Below are 20,554 nucleotides of genomic sequence, written 5' to 3'. Positions count from 1 at the left end.
AAAAATAAATAAAAAGCTGTTAATATTTTTTAAAAAAATACTAACTGGTTTATGAGTTTGGTAACAGTTAAAATAAGAAGATGCACAAAGCATCATCATCTATTTAATGAAATTACCTCACAGAAATGTAACACACAACATGAGAAGGTGGCAGCTGCAGTGAGAAGACTTTGTATATATCCTCGAGGCATATTAAATTTTTCAGACACACTCCAAATGCTGGTCTCTTTGAGCAAGGCATAAAGAACAAAAGACAGGTATAGTCTGTTCACTATGTCCTTGTCCACCGTCTAGAAAGACACAATCAAATAAATTTATATGCTGAACCTGTTAAAAATGTACATTATATTCAAACTGGACAAAGGTAAATTGAATGAAATTGTGCTACGGGAGAGCAAGGGTAAGGATAGAATGATTCATAGAAATAAAACTAACTTCTAACATATGTAACTTAGATTAATTCAAATGATCATTTTTCCAAGTATAAAAAAAATGTCAGATTGTTTCCAATTTAGTTGAACGTCTTTCTATAGGGAGTGTAGAAGGCTGAGTTGTGTCCTACCAAGAAAAGATATGCTCAGATCTTAACACTCGGACCTGTGAAGGTGACTTATTTGGGGACAGGATATTTGCAGTTGTAATTAGTTAAGGATCTTGAGAGAAAATCATCCTGCATGTACAGTGGGCCCTTCAGTTAAAGCAAATTATAGTGTGTTTTTTTTAAGTTCAACATAGAAAACTACTGTCCTTATAGATGAGAGGACACAGAGTGACACAGACAAGCAGGCCATGTGAAGATGGAGGCAAACATTGAAGGAATGAATCTACAAGCCAAGGAAAAACCAAGGATTGCCAGCAACCACTGAAAGCTAGGAGGCAGGCAAGATGGTTTCTTCCTCAGAGCCTCCAGAAGGAATCAACCCTGCCAGCATCTTAATTACAAACGTCTGGTCTCCAGACTATGAGAGAATAAACTTCTGTTGTTCTAAGACACCCAGTTTGACTTTGGGTGGTGAACACACAACACAATATACAGATGATGTATAATAGAATTGTACATCTGAAATCTATATAATTTTATTAACCAATGTCACCTCAATCAATTCAATTAAAAAAAAAAAGACACCTGCTGTGTGCTAATTTGTGGCAGCAGCCCTAGGAAAATATAGAGAGGAACTGGGGAGACCTTTTTATTTCCTGTGGTATTTATAGGTTGTATATATGTGTGAATGTGATTACAAATTAGATAAATATGTTAATAAGCTTATCTACATTGTAAACTAAGAGTAAATATTAGATTCTATGTTTTCCACATGGACATGATAAGTAAGTAATGTTTCCAAAGCTAAAACACTGAAAGGGAAAAATGCTCTCTGAAGTTGACAATTTCTATTCTGTGTACCTGCTTTTGCCTGTGGCGTCTAGTGACTATTTTTTGTGTGCAGTAAAATCAGAGGGGGGAAAAGGTTGAACTTGAAAGAGAAAAAATAGGCATAAAATCTAAAATTATATCCTCTACTATAGAAATAGAATGTTTGAGATGAAAACTTAGACTGACATATTAAAGAATATATGAATTAAGATTCTGCATGTTGATACTGGATCAATCACTTAAAAAAGCATTAAGCTAAAAAACATGATAGTTGAAGAAAAGTGGAAAAGATCATTTTTTAATTTTCCAAATCTGGTGCACCTTCATTATTAAAATTGAGTCAATGTAGATTTTGTTCAAAAGGCATTTTTTAAGTCAAGAGAAATGATAAAATTATATTACAGGGCAAGATAAAATGCTTAGCTCCAATTCTAAGCTCTTTTACAAGAAATGTTTAAAGAAAAGGAGGGTGTTTTTTTCAATGTGGAGAAATCAATTTATGTAGATTTTAAGTAAAATCATGTTCTCTAGAATTATAAGTAATGATAGTTTCAAAACATTAAACTAGTAAATAATCCATTTGTAATTAAAATAAATTCATGTCCATACTAGTTTAAATATGCAATTATCAATTGAATAAACGTTTACTGACTGTATTTCTTTTTTTTAAATGCATTTTTATTGATTTCAGAGAGGAAGGGAGAGGGAGAGAGAGATAGAAACATCAATAATGAGGGAGAATCATTAATCGACTGCCTCTTGCATGCCCCACACCAGAGATCGAGCCTGTAACCCGGGCATGTGCCCTGGCTGGGAATCAAACCATGACCTTCTGGTTCATAGGTCAACACTCAACCACTGAGCCATACCGGCCATGCTATTGACTATATTTCATAAAATGTAACAAAAATAAATTTTGGTGCAAGTTTAAAAAGATGTATTATTCTAATAAGATTTTGTAAATGTTTATTATTTGATAATATGTTCCAAATTAACATGATTTTTAAAATATAATTTTGTTTTTATTTTATATTATGCAGTTGGTTATAGAAAGTTTGTTTTAAGAAATATTTTTATTCCAACATTTTGAAGGTCTAAACAACAGAGCCATTTGTAAGGTAAAAGACTTAATCTAAATGTTGTGACAACATAAATATTGAAGTACTATAATATTTACTTATAATTTCATGATACAGCAATACATGGGACAGTTGCACCATTCAATTCAAATGAGAGTAAACATCATCTTCTGTTTTTCAAGATGAAATCAGTAATATCCATGTAAATTTAAAAGCATAGGAGGAAATAGTAGGTAGATAATTAGGTTTCAATGGAGTTTGGATTATCAAAGAAAATTAAAAATGAATAAAGTGTATATTATGATGTGGAAAATGATATTAACTTAAGGAATTTTAAAGCATGTTAGCTAAAGAATTATTTCCACTTCTCTTAAAGTTAGTGTATGCATTATACACTTGCTTCATGCTTGTTGACTGAACTTTAAAACCCCAAAATATAAAATATCAAACAAATGATATTCAACCTTTTAGAATGTTTTATGTATGTCAAATATTAGATTGGAAGTTCTTTGTGGACAACAAACACAATCAACAAAAACCCTAACCTGTCCTATCTCAGAATCTCTGATAGCAAGTAGAATGCCTAATAAAAGTTTCTAAAAAATAAATTTTCTCCCATGAATTGAATTTATTTCAGAATTATATAATATCATTAAAACATATTATAAGTATTTTAAGTTTTTTATAATGTAAGCAATAAGTAGCCTAGGAAAAATATAAATTAATAAGGTTTACCTTTCCCTATAATAGCCTTACATGTATGACAGAATATTTTAGAATACAAAGGTACAAAAATAGGCTATCACACCAACAACAAATAAATAGTTTTTTAAAAATGCCTACGTCCTTAGATGTTTTAAATAATAAAGTGGGAATTTAATTTAGAGAAAAGAAGTGAAACAAAAAGATCAAGTCAACAAGAGAGATGATACAACAGCATTAATTTTGTTAAATGAACTTAATTATTTAGGAAGAAAAAAAAGATTATGGTACCTTCTTGATAGCTTGACCTGATGCCTTCTTCCCAATATAGTTTTCAGAGACTCCGACAAGAGCAGCCACATTTTGTTCTGCTGGACTGAGCTGGTTAAACTACATTAAAAAAAAAAAAATAGAGTCATTATATAGGAAAATCTGAATTGTACTTTTAAAAATGCCATTTGAACCACAAATCCAGTATTTTCTATGATATCACATTTTCTTGTTTTTAAAGGATATGAAAAAGTAACACATTTTATGTACAAATACTGCAAACTTAAAAATATTATTAAAATATAGCATATTTTAAATATATTTTTATTGATTTCAGAGAGGAAGGGAGAGAGAGAGAGAGAGGAGAGAGAGAAAGAGAGAGAGAGAGAGAGAGAGAGAGAGAGAGAGAAACATCAATGATAAGAAAGAATCACAGATTGGCTGCCTCATGCATGCCCCCCACTGGGGATTGAGCCCAGAACCCAGGCAATGTGCCCATGACTGGAATCGAACCTGGGACCCTTCAGTCCACAGGCCGACGCTCTATCCACTGACCCAAACCGGCCAGGGCTATAGCATATTTTAGTAGAATTACTAAAAGTCATGGTCACAAGTACTGTGTAATATTGGAAGGGTGGTTAGGAGAAGAGGGAAAGCTTTTGAAAGTAACTGCATTATATACTACCAGCTAAGAAAACTTAGAATTAAGGAATAATTTTAAAATATGACATTAAAAAGAAAGTTTATTTCTTGCAATTAAAAGCCACGTACCATTTCTGCCTAATATGTGTTCATGCATCTATCCTGTTTACAATAAAATCATAATAGATTGTACTTTACCACTTGCTTTTGTAATAAATAGGGCCAGGTCCACCTTTCCATAAAACTGATATTCCTTCTTAGTTACCAATAGTACTGGGTCTGATATATCATGCTTGGCTCTGACAGAGCTTTCAGGTAACTAAACTCTCAATCATCAGAGATGGTCTTCATGGTTTCCTTTAGATTCCAGACATCTATACATATAAAGGCTAATATGCTAAGTGTCCGTCTGACCAGTAGCTATAATGTGCATTGACCACCAGGGGCAGTTGCTCAACGCCGGAGCTACTGTGATGTGCACTGGCCATTTACAGAGACACAGCACCATGGACTTGGCACCCAGAAAGCAACACTTGGCTTCCCCCAAGTGGACACAGGCCCCGCCAGCACACTGGAGCGACAACCCACCAAATTATAGCCAATGCTGCCGAGACCCCATGGCACAAAATGTGGCCTACAGCCCAGTCCAGTCTGGAAATGGTGACTGTGGGCACCAGGTAATGACATGTCGTAGCAATGCCCAGCTTCTTCTCCCTAGCAACTAGCCTCCTTGCAGGTTCTTCAGCCCAGAAACATGACTTGCTTTATAGCCAAGTGCAAATATTTTACATTTAAACCAAATGTCTGTGAAGCATTTTCTTGTGCCTCATCTCATTTGATCCTCACAGAAGTCCTGGAGTATGTAGATAGGAGACTCGGTGGAATCCTATTTTCTTTTCATTAGCCAGAAAACAGAGATTTAGAAAGCTTAAAAACTTGACCCAACTGAAAAGAAGTAAGAAATGGTGGACCTTGAAAATGACTTTAGGTTTTCTCACTGTGCAGAATATAGTCAAATACTGTTACAGTTAAATATTTTACCCTTTATCCTCCCTGCGTGATCTACAATAATAATCTGCTTCGTGTTGATATTTACTGCTGTGTTGCTGACAATTACGTGAAAGGGAAGATGGGGTGCTTCACTGGGCTGGAAAAAGTTTAGCTAAATCAGAAAGCAGGTCTAATTAAGCAAGTTTATTCTATATCTATAAAAGGCTAAGTTGACGCAGGCATGCACCATACATATAAAGCTCTCGCTGGTGTGAATTGCATGAGTGTGTTTTGATCTGTCATTGTCAATCGTGAATTTGACACTTCTATTACAGAGAAAAGGCGAATAACGATATTAAAATATTTCTTCTAATTAATTTCCTTTCAATGTGCACAAAATAGTGCACGGGCCACTAGCTATAAAATAAAATCCTGTAGTCAACAAGTCAGAAGAGTAACTATCTTTGGGGGAATGGAAGCCGGGATGATCCTTTTTCTTTTTCCACACCTTTATTTTTTTGATAATGACATGTTTGTATTTAACAGAAAAGTAATATTTAAGTTAAATAAACCAAAAATGCTATTGTCATATTACTATTTTAAAAAAATGAAAGAAAGGCCCAATTTAAAACATATTTTAATAGAAAAAGTGAATAACTACTTGATAAAAATCATATTATCTATTTTTTTATTTTTTTATTTTAATATATTTTATTGATTTTTTACAGAGAGGAAGAGAGAGGGATAGAGAGTTAGAAACATCGATGAGAGAGAAACGCCGATCAGCTGCCTCCTGCACACCCCCTCCTGGGGATGTGCCCGCAACCAAGGTACATGCCCTTGACCTGAATCGAACCCGGGACCCTTGAGTCCGCAGGCCAAAGCTCTATCCACTGAGCCAAACCGGTTTCGGCCATATTATCATTAATAGACTAAATAGCCTATCCTGAAGAACCTTATATGCTCACCTGTTTAAAGTATATCATCCAATCAGGGTCACACTGAGAAGCCATATCGTAGGGAGTGGTTAGGTAAATTAGATGAAGAAGGCTTTCAAGCACAAGGCCTTCAAGACCTTTCTGCAAATCTCTGTAGAGAATGTCACAATAAGCCAAATCTATAGTTCCTAAAAGATACAAGTATTTCATCTTTCATAATTATCAAAGGGGGAAAGAGGCGAGTTTAAAGAAAATCTTGTTTAGAAGTTACCTAAATATAGCAAACAGTATTCAAAATACCTTATTATGTAATTTAGCATGGCTATTTTGGAGGTCATTTTGATAGTATCCATCAACATTTAGTAAGCATATACTTTCTGACCCAACTACTCTATTTTTGGGAATGTAACCCAGAACATTTCTCCATATACCCAAAAATACATGAATATAGATGTCTATGCAATCTTGTTTATAATTGAAAAAACTCAGAAACTGTTCAAATGTTCATCAATAGGGGAATGGATAAACAAATTATGGCCTTCATACTACAGATGTCTAAAGTAGTCAAAGTAAAAAGGTAAATTTAATGGTACTAACTTATTAAGATGTTCATGATAGCCCTGGCTGGTTGGCTCAACTGGTTGGAACATGGTCCCCTACACCAGAAGGTGGCAGGTTAGATTCCTGGTCACGGCACACACCTAGGTTGCAAGTGTGATCCCTGATCAATCGGGAGGCATATGGGAGGCAACCGATAGATGTTTTTCCCTCTCTCTCCACCCCATTCTTCTCTCTCTATGTGTCCTTGAGTGAGAACAACAACAAAAAGATGTGCATGATATTTCGTAAGAAAAGCAAGCTGCTAAAACATACCCTATGATTCCATTAAAAAAATAAACCATGTGCATATGCATGTATGCATGTGTGTATATATATGTATATACATAAAGACATATATAAATGCACACACATATATGCATACATACACATAAAAATATTTGCAATTGTTAACTGAGGCAGCCCCTGGGAGAGTGGAAATGGGACAGGAATATGGGATTTTCCTTTAACAACAGCCATATATTATTTTTCATTAAGTAAATTATGAAGTGGATATTAAGAAACTATCCACTGTCATGCAACAATCTCTAAGATAATATATTATTTCAAAACAAAAGTTTAAACAAATCTTTAACCTGTATATATCTATGTATTATGCATTGAAATGAAACATACAGAAATTGTTTGAAAAGATATACACCAAATTGTTATTTTGGTAGGATATTAATATTTGTGTGATTGCCGGGGGAGGGAAGTGTAAAGAAGGGATGAACATCTTTTTCTCTATATACTTCTGCAGTGTCCTAATTACTTGTAATTTAAAACATTTTTCAATTTTTTAAAGTTTATAAGATTAATGTTAATATGAAATTACAAATCTAATTAAAGTAACAGAATAATGTATACTTTTTCCAATGCATTTCCTCAGATTTTGGTAGAGTAAGATTTTTTAAAAATTTAGGTAAACTATTACCTTTAAAGGAAGCTCGTCCCAACTTTGTAATATGAAAACTATACTGGAACCATTCTTCAGACTTACAACTAGAATCTTTTTGTGTAAGTCCTTTTTCTGTCAAAATGGTGTCGTTTTGTAGGAGTCCTTTTTCTGTCAGGTCTTTAAGTGATTCAACAGTTATTTCCCAGAGACTTTTTTCTTTCAACAAAATCTTTTGCTGAACACCAAAAAGTGTACCACTCATAAAGTGATATATGTCACCAAGATGTGTTGCAATCTGAAACAATTCAGGACATCATTGGAGTATTTTCCTTAATTCAAGACATCATTTTGAATGTACTCTAATTAAGATGATAATTCATTTCTATACCTCAAAGATATTTAAATAAAAAAATTAGTATAAAATCTATATAGTTGCGCATATAAAGGTAATTTTACAATGGCATTTTAAAATTAACAAGAGAAAACATTTTAAGGAAAAAGACAGTTATCATATTCAAACTTGTTATGAAAACATCTACATACACACACACATACACACACACACACAAAACCTTCTCAGGTTTTTTTGAATAATTTTTCACAGTATCTCCAAAGCTGTGATCTCTTTATTCCTCAACCAATAATCACTAATTCCCACTCTGCCTTCTTCAGAAATCCTCCCATCACTCCTTTTCAGCCACCTGTGAAAACAATCTAAAAATTGTATTAAAAGTCTCCACTGAAACAAGATCAGGCAATATCTTCCCTGTATATTACCTAAAAATAAATAGTTCCCCACATCTTTTTGTCTCATTTCTATATTCTTTTCCTGTCTTTTTCTCTTTCTTCCTTTTATTCACTATTTAAAACTTTTAATGGCAATCATCAGTAATACTTAACCCTTCATTTATTAATTAGTTGTAGAGTTGACTCTGAATTAGAATCCTAGCTAATGAAATATGCAGACTGACCATCACTCCAACACACAAGATGGCCGCTCCCATGTGGTCAAAGATGGCCGCCTCCATGTGGACACAAGATGGCCACCACAAAATGGCCGGCAGAGAAGGGCAGTTGGGAGGGACCAGGGCTGCAAGGGAGGGCAGTTGGGGGTGATCAGGCATGCAGGGGAGGGGAGTTGGGGGGGAACCAGGCTGTCAGGGGAGGGCAATTGGGGGGGACTAGGCCTGCAGGGGAGAGTAGTTGGGGGGGACCAGGCCAGCAGGGGAGGGTAGTTGGGGAGGATCAGGCCTACAGGGGAGGGCAATAGGGGAGGACCAGGCCTGCAGGGGAGGGGAGTTGGGGAGATACAGGCCTGCAGGGGAGGGCAGTTGGGGGTGATCAGGCCAACAGGGGAGAGCAGTTAGGGGCAACCAGGCTGGCAGGGGAGGGCAGTTAGGGGTGACCAGGCTGTCAGGGGAGGGCAGTTAGGGGCAACCAGGCCTGCAGGGGAGGGAAGTTGGGGGGGACAAGGCTTGCAGGGGAGGGCAGTTGGGGGCAACCAGGCCTGCAGGGGAGGACAGTTAGGGGCAGCCAGGACAGCAGGGGAGGGCAGTTAGGGGTGAACTGCACACCCTGGGCTATGAACTGCATACCGTGGTCTATGAACTGCCCTCCCCTGCAGGCCCAGTGGGATCAGGCCTAAATGGGCAGTTGGACATTCCTCAAGGGGTCCCAGATTGGAGAGAGTGCAGGCTAGGCTGAGGGACACCCCTCCCCCCATGCACGAATTTCATGCACCGGGCCTCTAGTAATTTTATTTTAGGCAATTTCAATGATATCAGTATCCTATACTAAAATATAGTCAGTCAATAAGCATGTTTCCCTCTCACAATTCTGATAATATTTCAAATGGAAAACTTAAGTAGTCATTTTATATTAAACCAATATAAGGGATAACAAAAAATATTATGAAAATACTAGAGGAATCCACAGGCAACAAAATCTCAGACATATGCCAAAAGAGCTTCTTCACTGACACTGCCCCTAGGGCAATGGAAGCTAAAGAGAAAATTAACAAATGGGACTACATCAAAATAAAAAGCTTTTTTACAGCAAAAGAAACAATCAACAAAACAACAAGAAAGCCCACTGCATGGGAGAACATATTTGCAAATGCTATCACTGATAAAGGTTTAATCTCCAACATCTACAGGCAGCTTATGCAACTTAATAAAAGGAAGATAAATGATCCAATAAAAAAATGGGCAACAGACCTAAACAGAATATTTTCAAAAGAAGACAGAAGGAAGGCCAAGAGACACATGAAAACATGTTCAAAGTCACTTATTATCCGAGAGATGCAAATCAAAACAACAATGAGGTACCATCTCACACCTGTCAGAATGGCTATCATCAACAAATCAACAAACGACAAGTGTTGGCGAGGATGCGGAGAAAAAGGAACCCTCGTGCACTGCTGGTGGGAATGCAGACTGGTGCAGCCACTGTGGAGAACAGTATGGAGTTTCCTCAAAAAACTGAAAATGGAACTTCCATTTGACCCAGTAATCCCACTCCTGGGAATATATCCGAAGAAACTAGAAACACCAATCAGAAAGGATATATGCACCACTATGTTCATAGCAGCACAATTTACAATAGCTAAGATTTGGAAACAGCCTAGGTGCCCATCAGCAGATGACTGGATCAGAAAACTGTGGTACATCTACACAATGGAATACTATGCTGCCATAAAAAAGAAGGAATTCTCATCATTTGCAGCAACCTGGATGGAATTGGAGAACATAATGCTAAGTGAAATAAGCCAGTCAATGAAAGAAAAATACCACATGATCTCACTCATTTATGGATAGTAAAGAACATTATAAAGTGATGAACAAAAAGATAGATACAGAGACAGTAAAGCATCAAACAGACTTTCAAATTACAGGGGGAAAGTTAGGGAGAGGTGGGGGAGTTATGAAATCAAACAAAGGACTTGTATGCATGCATATAAGCATAAACAATGGACGCAAAACTCTGGGGGGTGAGGGCATGAATGGGTGTGGGGTGGGGGGGGTAATGGTAAGATATGTACACATATGATACCTCAATAAAAAAAAAATCAAAAAAAAATATTATGGAGCACTGACATTTCTCATTCCTTCTTCTCTTAATATAGTATTCAATTAGGCTAAAGTTGCACTTTTAAGATATTCTATTCTAGAACTGATACTCAGTAGTTTGGAGATTAACAACGTACTTAGTCTCTATATTGTTTTCTTTTCTTTTTTAAATACATTTTATTGATTTTTTTTACAGGGAGGAAGAGAGAGGGATAGAGAGCTAGAAACATTGATGAGAGAGAAACACCGATTAGCTGCCTCCTGCACACCCCCCACTGGGGATGAGCCCGCAACCAAGGTACATGCCCTTAACCGGAATCGAACCTGGGACCTTTCAGTCCGTAGGCCGACGCTCTATCCACTGGGCCAAACCGGTTTTGGCTCTATATTGTTTTCTACTTGGTTAATTACAGTTAACACTGGGGATTAAAAAAAAATAACATTTATTTGATCCTTCTAGCTACCACCATGTTCACTTTCTACCCCTCTGTGAAAAATCTTTAGACATAGTGATTTAAACCCACTGGGCTAGCCTCTCTGGCCTCCACAGCCTCTCAAAGCTGCATTCACCACTTCTGCTGCAACCTGGAAGTTCAACCATACCCAATTCCAAAGTCAATCCAGTAATGAATTCAAGCATTTACTGACACACAACCACATGCCAGGCACTGTGTTAGGCACTGAGATTCAGGGACATGAAAATAAATGTGGACCCTGCTTTCACAGGGCTTACATTCCAGGGGGTACAGTGGGTGGTTCCATGGAGTACACAAGACTGACTGGATTCAGTGGCACAGGGAGGCTTTCTTGAGGAAGCGATGGTTAAGTGAAAATCTGAAGGCTGGGTGGGTGTTAACTAGACAAAGTTGTGGGTGACTGCAGACTGCATGAAAGGTTAAGAGCACTGGTTTTGTATTTAGACAAAGCTGAATTCAAACCTAGACTTTGCCACTTTGTGGCAGAGTAACATTGGGCACAAAGTTAAAATTTACTTAAGAATAATTCTAAAAAGGAAGTTTAACTCAGGAGTAAGCTTAAAAAAGAGAGCTAATTTCTCATCTTAATAAAAGAGTATTTTCCTGTCATGCCTTTTTTTTAATGTTTTTTAATTTTCTACCTGATAAAGGCTATAGTTATCTCATAAGTGTTTAAAATACCTAGAATGGGAGAGAAACCAAGATGGTGGCAAAGGTAAACAACTAAGCTGCCGCCTTGCACAACAATTTCAAAACTACAACTAAAAGACAAAACGTCTACCACTGAGAACCACGGGAAAGCTGGCTGACTGGAAGTTTTACAGCTGAGGGGGAAAGAGAAAGGAGCACAAATGCTGAGAACCTGAGGTGCGGAGGCGCGTGAATCGGGCTGGTGGCGGCGACTGGGCGCACGGCTTTTTTCAACCCAAAGGGAGACAGGCTCCCGATCGCTCTGAGGTCCAGTTTCTGGGGACACATGGGGGACCCAGACGCCTACAGGGAGAAGCTGGGCTGTCGGCCATTGGGTCGGAAAGTGAGAGTGACTTTTTTGCAGAGGTGCGCCAAGCAATCATTGTTTGCTGCGCTGGAACGCGGGACGCGGGGACTTGGAGACGCGTAAAGGCAGAGACGGCTGACGGGAGCCATTGACGTTTGCCACGCCCTAGCCTAGTGATGCAGTGAGACGCCGCCCTGCCCTGAGACCCTGCCCCGCACATTCTACAAACCCGCCCAGGCTCCACACAGCGGCTTTTGCATATAAATGGCCTGTTCTGTGGAAGATAATCAAATAAACTGCAGCTCCAGTCAGACTGCTCCAAAACTGCCAAACCCTAAGCAAACAGCAGAAAACTGCAGTTCTTGCTGTAGCTCCTGCTGGGTGGCCTCAGACAGTAGCTGACCTGCACCCCATTGGAGATCCAGTAACTAGTGTATCTAGTGGTCTGTGTGAGACGACACCAGATTTCAACTACTCTCATAAGGGACACATTCAAGAGGCAGACTCAGTGAGCACCAAAGCCCTACTGGAACAAGTCCTGCCCCATAAACGTGTCTCCAGCACAGAAGTTCTTCCGTTATAGACACAGTGGGTCCTCACAGCCAATTGGCCTGGAGGTCAATTTCTCCCAGTGACACCAACAACAATCAAGACTTAACTACAACAAGGCTGTACACACAGTCCACAAAGGGGTGCACCAAAAAGTGTCCACCTCAGGTAACTGGGAGGATGACCCATTGAACCAATAGGATACCTAGTACACAAAGCTACTCTACCAACTCAGGGAAGCAGCGAAAATGAGGAGACAAGGAAACAGATCACAAACTAAAGAAATGGAGGAGAACAAATGAATGGGCATAGAGTTCAAAACCACGGTTATAAGGTTTTTCAAGAATTTCCTGGAAAAGGCCAATGAATTTAATGAGACCCTCGAGGATATGAAAAAGGACCACCTAGAAATTAAACATACACTGACTGAAATAAAAAATATTATACAGAGACCCAAGAGCAGACTAGAGGAATGCAAGAATCAACTCAAAGATTTGGAATACAAAGAGGCAAAGGACACTCCTCTGGAGAAGCAAGAAGAGAAGAGAATTCAGAAAGTTGAAGATAGTGTAAGAAGCCTCTGGGACAACTTCAAGCATACCAACATCAGAATTATGGGGGTGCCAGAAGAAGAGAGAGAGCAAGCCACCGAAAACCTATTTGAAGAAATAATGACCGAAAACTTCCCCCACCTGGTGAAAGAAATAGACTTACAAGACCAGGAAGCGCACAGAACCCCAAACAAAAGGAATCCAAAGAGGACCACACCAAGACACATCATAATTAAAATGCCAAGGGAAAAAGACAAAGAGAGAATCTTACAAGCAGCAAGAGAAAAACAGTTAGTTACCTACAAGGGAGCACTCATACGATTGTCAGCTGATTTCTCAACAGAAACTATGCAGGCCAGATGGGAGTGGCAAGAAATATTCAAAATGATGAATAGCAAGAACCTTCAACCAAGATTACTCTACCCAACAAAGTTATCATTTAGAATTGAAGGGCAGACAAAGAGCTTCACAGATAAGAAAAAGCTAAAGGAGTTCATCACCACCAAACCAGTATTATATGAAATGCTGAAAGGTATTCTTTAAAAAGAGGAAAAAGAAGAAAAAAGTAAAGATAAAATTATGAACAACAAATACACATCTATCAACAAGTGAATCTAAAAGTCAAGTGAATTAAAAATCTGAGGAACAGAATAAACTGGTGAATATAGTAGAATCAGGGGCATAGAATGGGAGTGGATTGATAATTCTCAGGGGGAAAAGGGTGTCTGTGTGGGGGGCACGGGAAGAGACTGGACAAAAATCATACATCTATGGATGAGGACAGTGGGGGGGAGGTAAGGGAAGAGGGTGGGGTGGGAACCAGGTGGAGGGGAGATATGGGGGGGAAAAAATGAGAAACAATTGTAATAATCTGATCAATAAAGATTTATCAAATTAAAAAAAAAATACCTAGAATGGTCACAGAACTATAGGTGAACCTTACTCTTAACAAGGGCAGAAATGTTGGATTATTCCCTATCAGGATCTATTTCTTCACAGCAACTTGTGTGTCCATAGTATCCACCAAACTCTACTACTTGTAACTGATGTCCAGTTATGATGTTGATTTCTCATATTTCTTATAACTCAAAGATTAAAAATGCACATATAAATCCAGATTCAGATCTATCAGGTCACGGACTGTTCTTTTCCACATCAAATTAAAGTTAACATTTTTTTCATACTTTACAGTTTTCATGACTATTTAACCTCTATTATCTTAGATAATAGTAAAAAGATTTTAAAATATTTAAATATACCTTCAAACCAATCAATGAGAGAAACAAAGTTTGGATTCCCTTGGTGAATTCTTGAACAAGATGGCTGTAACAGTTTTCCAATGGTCTGCTTATTAACTCCAATGCCTACGAAAGTTAAAGCAGTATTACGTTTTGTATTATTATAAAAAATAAATGGTGTTTTATATAAAATTTTATATTTTTTGCATATCTTGTGGAGGCAGGGTAAGATAAAGAAAACACAAAGACAAAAAAAAAAGAATATACAGTTGTGCTCATGAAAATAGAAGATAATTAAGAAAAATGCTTTTCATCCTTTGTCTAAAATGCAAAAGTATTCAAACTACTCTTTCTAATTTTTAATCCCAGAGAAGGAAACATTATTTAAAGAAATATTAATAATTAATTTTTAAAAGATGATCTCATAAAAGTGTTAGGCCAAATTCCAAAAAAAGACAAAATAACCAACTAACTAGACTGAGTGTTACCTGTGGCTTGTCTTTTTCTTGCAATATAAGGATACTCTCCCCAGCAGAATCTATTCCAGCACGGCCAGCTCTGCCAATCATCTGTTTATATTGACTTCTCTTTAAAAATTCCTTAGCAACATAGGGGGCTCTCAAAATAACTCTATGAAATGGATAAAATTAATTAAAAGTTATATTCCACCTATAGCAATAGCACCTATTTTTTAAATTCTTAATTTCATTATACCTATGTAATATTAAATTTAATGACATATTAACTTAAAATAATAGAAAACTAGTATTTACCAAAAATCTATGATGTCCTAGGTTCTTTATGTACATTATCTGTAATTCTTACAAAACTCCTTGTAATAATATGTATATATATATTTTTTAACAAGGAGCTAATTGGCTTATCTCAACCCACAAAATTAGTAATTACCAGAAGCATAATTTGAACTTAAGTCCATCTAGCTGCAAAGCTTATGACCAATCCACTTCAGCAATACTGTTTTTTATTTTATACTCCATAAATGAAAACTCTCACCATGTACCACCAACATATGCAAATTTATTGATGAATTTATATTATTGTCAACTATATAAAATTGCAGATTTCAACTGTTTTTGACCTATAAACAAACTGGTTTCATCCTCCTCATGTATATAAAAGTCTGTAGCCAGCTTTCCTGTTAAAAGATGAGAGAAAAATCTATGGTATTTATCTATACTGATTAACCACCTCCTTTATTTATAAATCTTAATGAACAGCCAAGATTAACACTTGAAAAAAAAGCTAATGACATAACAGAAAAACAAGAACATAAAAAAAAAAGTCTGATAGAAGCAGATAATACAAAACTTTTAAAGAACTTAAATTCTAATAAGTATCTATAGAAAATCCTCGAGGGTATTGTATTCAAAATATGACAGCAGACTTTATTGAATAAAAGAGTGATAAAAGAAGAGAGTTCTTGGAAATTAAGAAAAAAAATTTTAAGTTCATTTAAAAATTTCAATAAAAGAACTGAATAATTAATAAACATAGTTAATGGGATACAGTTATATAGAAGGTAAAGTTATAGAAATCATAGCTCAGGTAGATTGCAAAAATGTATGAGAAAAGAGATAAGAAAACTCAATCTAGGAAGTTCCAACCCTGCCTAATGAAATTACAAAAGCTGAGATGTGAGATAATGAAAGGAAAAAATAATAATACAATAACCAAAAAAAATTACTTTAAGATTATGAATGGCATAAAACTTTAAATAGAAAACATATATCCAGCCAAAACCGGTTTGGCTCAGTGGATAGAGCGTCAGCCTGCAGACTGAAGGGTCCCGGGTTCGATTCCGGTCAAGGGCATGCACCTTGGTTTCGGGCACATCCCCAGTAGGAGGTGTGCAGGAGGCAGCTGATCAATATTTCTCTCTCATCGATGTTTCTAACTCTCTATCCCTCTCCCTTCCTCTCTGTAAAAAATCAATAAAATATATTAAAAAAGAAAACATATATCCAAGTGCCAACCCCTAAGAATGAAAAGTAGCTAAACTGGGATGGTTGGGATTGTAGAATTTGTTTCCAGGGTTCAAACCTTGGCTTTGAAACTCATTTGTTAGGCCTGAAATTGGGCAAATTATTTCATTGTTCAGCACCTAAGTTTTCCCTTCTATAAAATGTGGATAATGAAATATAACCTTCCTCAAAGAGTTGGAGTGGAGATCTCTTAAGTCAATGCATGTAAAGCTATTATGGCATGAAGGAGGGAATGCAATAGCTTGCAATTATTATTATACACTATGACAGAATTTTACAGTTAAAGAGACAAGTTTAACAGAATTGGAAAGAGAAAAACAGTGAACCTACACAAAAACAAAAATGAGCAACACTGGCTCCTAAAACACAAGGAACACAAGGAGAAAAACTGAACCTAAAATTTTAGTAAGGTGTTAAAGTGTGAGGCTAAACTAAAGACATCTTCAGCTATGGAAAGACTCAAAAATTTTTACCTCAATCTAGTACTCAATAATTACTCAAGGGTAGCAAAAAAAAAAAATCACAAAAGGAAGATGTGGGATATCAGAGGCAGTGGTAATCAAAACAAAAACCAAGGATAATTTACAAGTAAGTTTAAATAGTTACTGATTATAAAATGAAAAAAAATATAAAAATCTGGAACTACAATTTTAGCTAATTGCAACATACATACATGAAGCAGTATAAGAGGATATATAAATGGCAAGACTCATGTACAAGAGAATATAATTATTAATTCCACAATGACAGAAAAACATTTTCATTACAACTGCTAACAGTTGGAATAAGAAAAATAGAATATATATATATATATATATATATATATATATATATATATATATATATATATATACTAGAGGCCCAGTGCATGAATTCATGCACCAGTGGGGTCCCTCAGCCTGGCCTGTGAGATCGGACCGAAACCAGCTTTCCAATATCTCCCAAGGGGTCCCAGATTGCAAGAGAGTGCAAGCCAGGCCAAGGGACCCCACCGGTGCACGATCGGGGCTGGGAGAGACATGGGAGGTTGGCCAGCCAGGGAGGGACTGCGGAAGGGCTCCAGGGTGTGTCCAGCCCGTCTCTCTTAGTCCCGATCGGCTGGACCCCAGCAGCAAGCTAACCTACCAGTTGGAGCATCTGTCCCCTGGTAGTCAGTGCACATCATAGCGACTGATCGACTGTCTGCCCCCTGGTGGTCAGTGCATGTCATAATGAGCAATTGAGTGGACTTAACATATCATTAGCATATTACGCTTTGATTAGTTGATCGGACAACTGGATGACTGGACACTTAGCATATTAGGCTTTTATTATATAGGATAACTTCCTATTTTTTTCAAAAACTAAATAACAGAGGTTGCAAATAAAAAATGGAAAAAGATATACTTGGCAAAAATAATGTAGTTCTCATATTCAAAGAAAAATCACTAAGTTAGAAAAACTTACATTGATAGAAGGTATAATTCAACAATAAGATAGTTGGAGAAGCCCGGATGGCATGGCTCAGTGGTTGAGTGTTGATCTATGAACCAGGAGGTTATGGTTTGATTCCTGGTCAGGGCATATGCCCGGATTGTGGGCTCAATCCCCAGTGGGGGGTGTGCAGGAGGCAGTTGCTCAATGATTCTCATCATTGATGTTTCTATCTCTCCCTTCCTCTCTGAATAAAAAAAAAAAAAATTATATATATATATATATATATATATATATTTATATATATATATATATTTATATATATATATATAAATATATATATATATATATTTGGAGTAAACCTTTTTTGTTTTTATTTGGAGTAAACCTTTTTTGTTTTTAATCCTCATCCAAAGAGTCAGGGTATTTTTCCATTGGTTTTTAGAGAAAGTGGAAGGGAGGGGCAGAGAAAGAGGGAGAGAGAGAAAAAAACATCGATGTGACAGAGACACATCGATTGGCTGCCTCACACACGCACCTGACCGGGGGTGGGATGGGACCTGCAACCGAGGTATAGCTCTTGACTGGGAATTGAACCTGCAACCCATCAGTGGGCATGCTGCTGCTCTAACCACTGAACCATGCTCACCAGGGCAGGCCAGGGCTGGAATACACCTTTTTATAACTAAATAGTTTTGAAATATAAGCACTTCTAGAATGCAAAAAGGGGAAATTGGCAACTTCACAATGAAAACGGGAGACTAACACACCTCTCTGAAATGGACAGATTAAGGAATCACAAAGAGTAAGAATGTAAAGGAGCTTGTAACATGATTAATAACTGTGATCTCATTGAGATACAGAAAACTGCACACTCAAAAGGAATCACATATTTTTTTAACACTCATGGATGCTTTATAAAAATTGACCATTTGTTTGGAAAATTTTTTAAAGTCACAAATTCTAAAGAACAGAAATCAACTATGCAGGCCACAGCTTTAGTAATACTAATAACTGAAAAGGTAATCAATGATCTACTCTAAAAAAGATACTAGACTCAAAAGTCTTTATGGATGAGTTCTGTATAAGGAAATACCTATGTAAAATAAACTCTTTCATATGATAAAAAATGGTGGAAAGCTTTCCAACTGTTTCTACCCAAGCAGGATAATAAACCTTGACATCAAAAAACCAGATTGGTCCCATGTACCAAAAGGTTGCCCAGATTATGGGCTCAATCCCCAGTAGGGGGTGTGCTCAGGACGCAGCTGATCAATGTTTCTCTCTCATCATTGATGTTTCTCTCTCTCTCCCTTCTCCTTCCTCTCTCTCTGGAATCAATAAGAACATATTACAAAACAAAACCATATTTCGAGAGCACAAAAGGAAGAAGGAATTTTAATACCAGGAAAGCTACTAATATTGTTTTTCATTAAATATTAAAGGAAATAAACCAAAGGATCAACTCAGCAAATACTTAAAACAAAACAAAACAAAAAACACAATAAATTCTCACCCACTACCAAGAAAGGATAAAACAACGGAACTGGTAAGCTAGGAATTGAAAAGTTTTGAGCCTGGTCAACAGTGACTTATATCTCACCTTCGAGCTGGTAGGTTAACACCTGCTGCTAGGGTGGATGTGCAGGTTAAAAGGCAGAGAACTCCTGTGGAATAGGCTTCCTCCAAGAGCTTCCTTTCATCACTCGTTAAACCACTATGGTGATAAGCAACTCCTAACGGGACAGTGCGCTTTAAAACAGGACACAAGTTGCCACTGCAGATACTCTTCAAATTCTTAATTACCTCCTGTTTTTCTTTTTCCCTGTGTTTCAGATAGTCCCTAGGAAAAAAGATGTTAGAAACATGAACCCTGATCTTATAGTGACAAGGTACTTATACTTTTGATTTCAGTCAATGCATGTAAATATTCTTTTAAAAATATTAATTTTAGTGATATAAGTACATAAAATGTTCTTAGAATTTTGATTCTGATTTCACAATTAGGCAGGCTCTTTCAACCTTTTTGTGTGGATCACAGAGCACTGTGAAAATTTGAATAAAGCTAAGAAAAATCACACAAATCTATATACATAAAAGCCTAAGCGACTGGAATGACTATCGCTATGATGCTCAATGCAGGAGCTGCCCCCTGGTGGTCAGTGTGCTTTCACAGTCAATCTCCCCCCACCAGCGAACCTCCCATGGTCCCTCCCTCTGGCTGGCAGACCCCGGGCTGGGATGGGGAACTGGGGGTGGGTGGTGGTGGACAAGGCCTCTTTCCCAAGGGGGCCGGGGGCCAGCTCCCTCCTCAGGTCTGGTGGCCAACCTCCTGTGCGCCACCCACCAGCTACAGTGGTGGCACGGCAGTGAGAGGAGGAGGAGGGGAGGCGGGGAACCCTGCGGTGGTGGGGCGCCAACGATGGCAGCATCAGCATCTGGCATCTGTTCCTTTCGTGCCTAGCCTGGCGACCATCGCCTCCTCTCTGGCCTGGCCCTGATTGGCCTAGCCCCGATCAAGCCCTGATCGCTGGCCAGGCCTAGGGACCCCACCCATACACAAATTTAGTGTACCGGGCCTCTAGTATTCACATTAACACAATATTGTGCATTTAATATCAGAAGGTTCAACTTCCTGAAGCTCATTCCTGTACTTCCTATGAATCCATGGATACCAGGTTTAGAGCCCTGCTCTAAATGTTAATTTTTTTTCACTAGATCATATAGCTTTATTGAAAATGATTTATTTTAAGTCATAAATTCTCTTAAGA

General features: G+C 37.5%; 1 protein-coding gene across 1 annotated transcript in view; it reads right to left on the bottom strand.

Annotated features, from left to right (window-relative positions):
• Positions 1-20,554, bottom strand: part of HELQ (helicase, POLQ like) — a 48,449-nt gene that overhangs the window by 8,099 nt on the left and 19,796 nt on the right. Inside the window, exons 9-15 of the mRNA XM_028148321.2 lie at positions 19,387-19,626; positions 14,856-14,997; positions 14,389-14,493; positions 7,525-7,783; positions 6,024-6,181; positions 3,445-3,543; positions 117-290 (exon numbers count right to left, since the gene is read on the bottom strand). Coding sequence (XP_028004122.2) covers positions 117-290; positions 3,445-3,543; positions 6,024-6,181; positions 7,525-7,783; positions 14,389-14,493; positions 14,856-14,997; positions 19,387-19,626 — 1,177 coding nt within the window. The remainder of the gene's footprint in view (positions 1-116; positions 291-3,444; positions 3,544-6,023; positions 6,182-7,524; positions 7,784-14,388; positions 14,494-14,855; positions 14,998-19,386; positions 19,627-20,554) is intronic.

Source organism: Eptesicus fuscus, chromosome 2 (genome assembly GCF_027574615.1).
Source record: "Eptesicus fuscus isolate TK198812 chromosome 2, DD_ASM_mEF_20220401, whole genome shotgun sequence".
NCBI lineage: Eukaryota > Metazoa > Chordata > Mammalia > Chiroptera > Vespertilionidae > Eptesicus > Eptesicus fuscus.
Note: the sequence above shows the minus strand (reverse complement) of the source record. Positions and strands in the feature narration are given on the sequence as shown.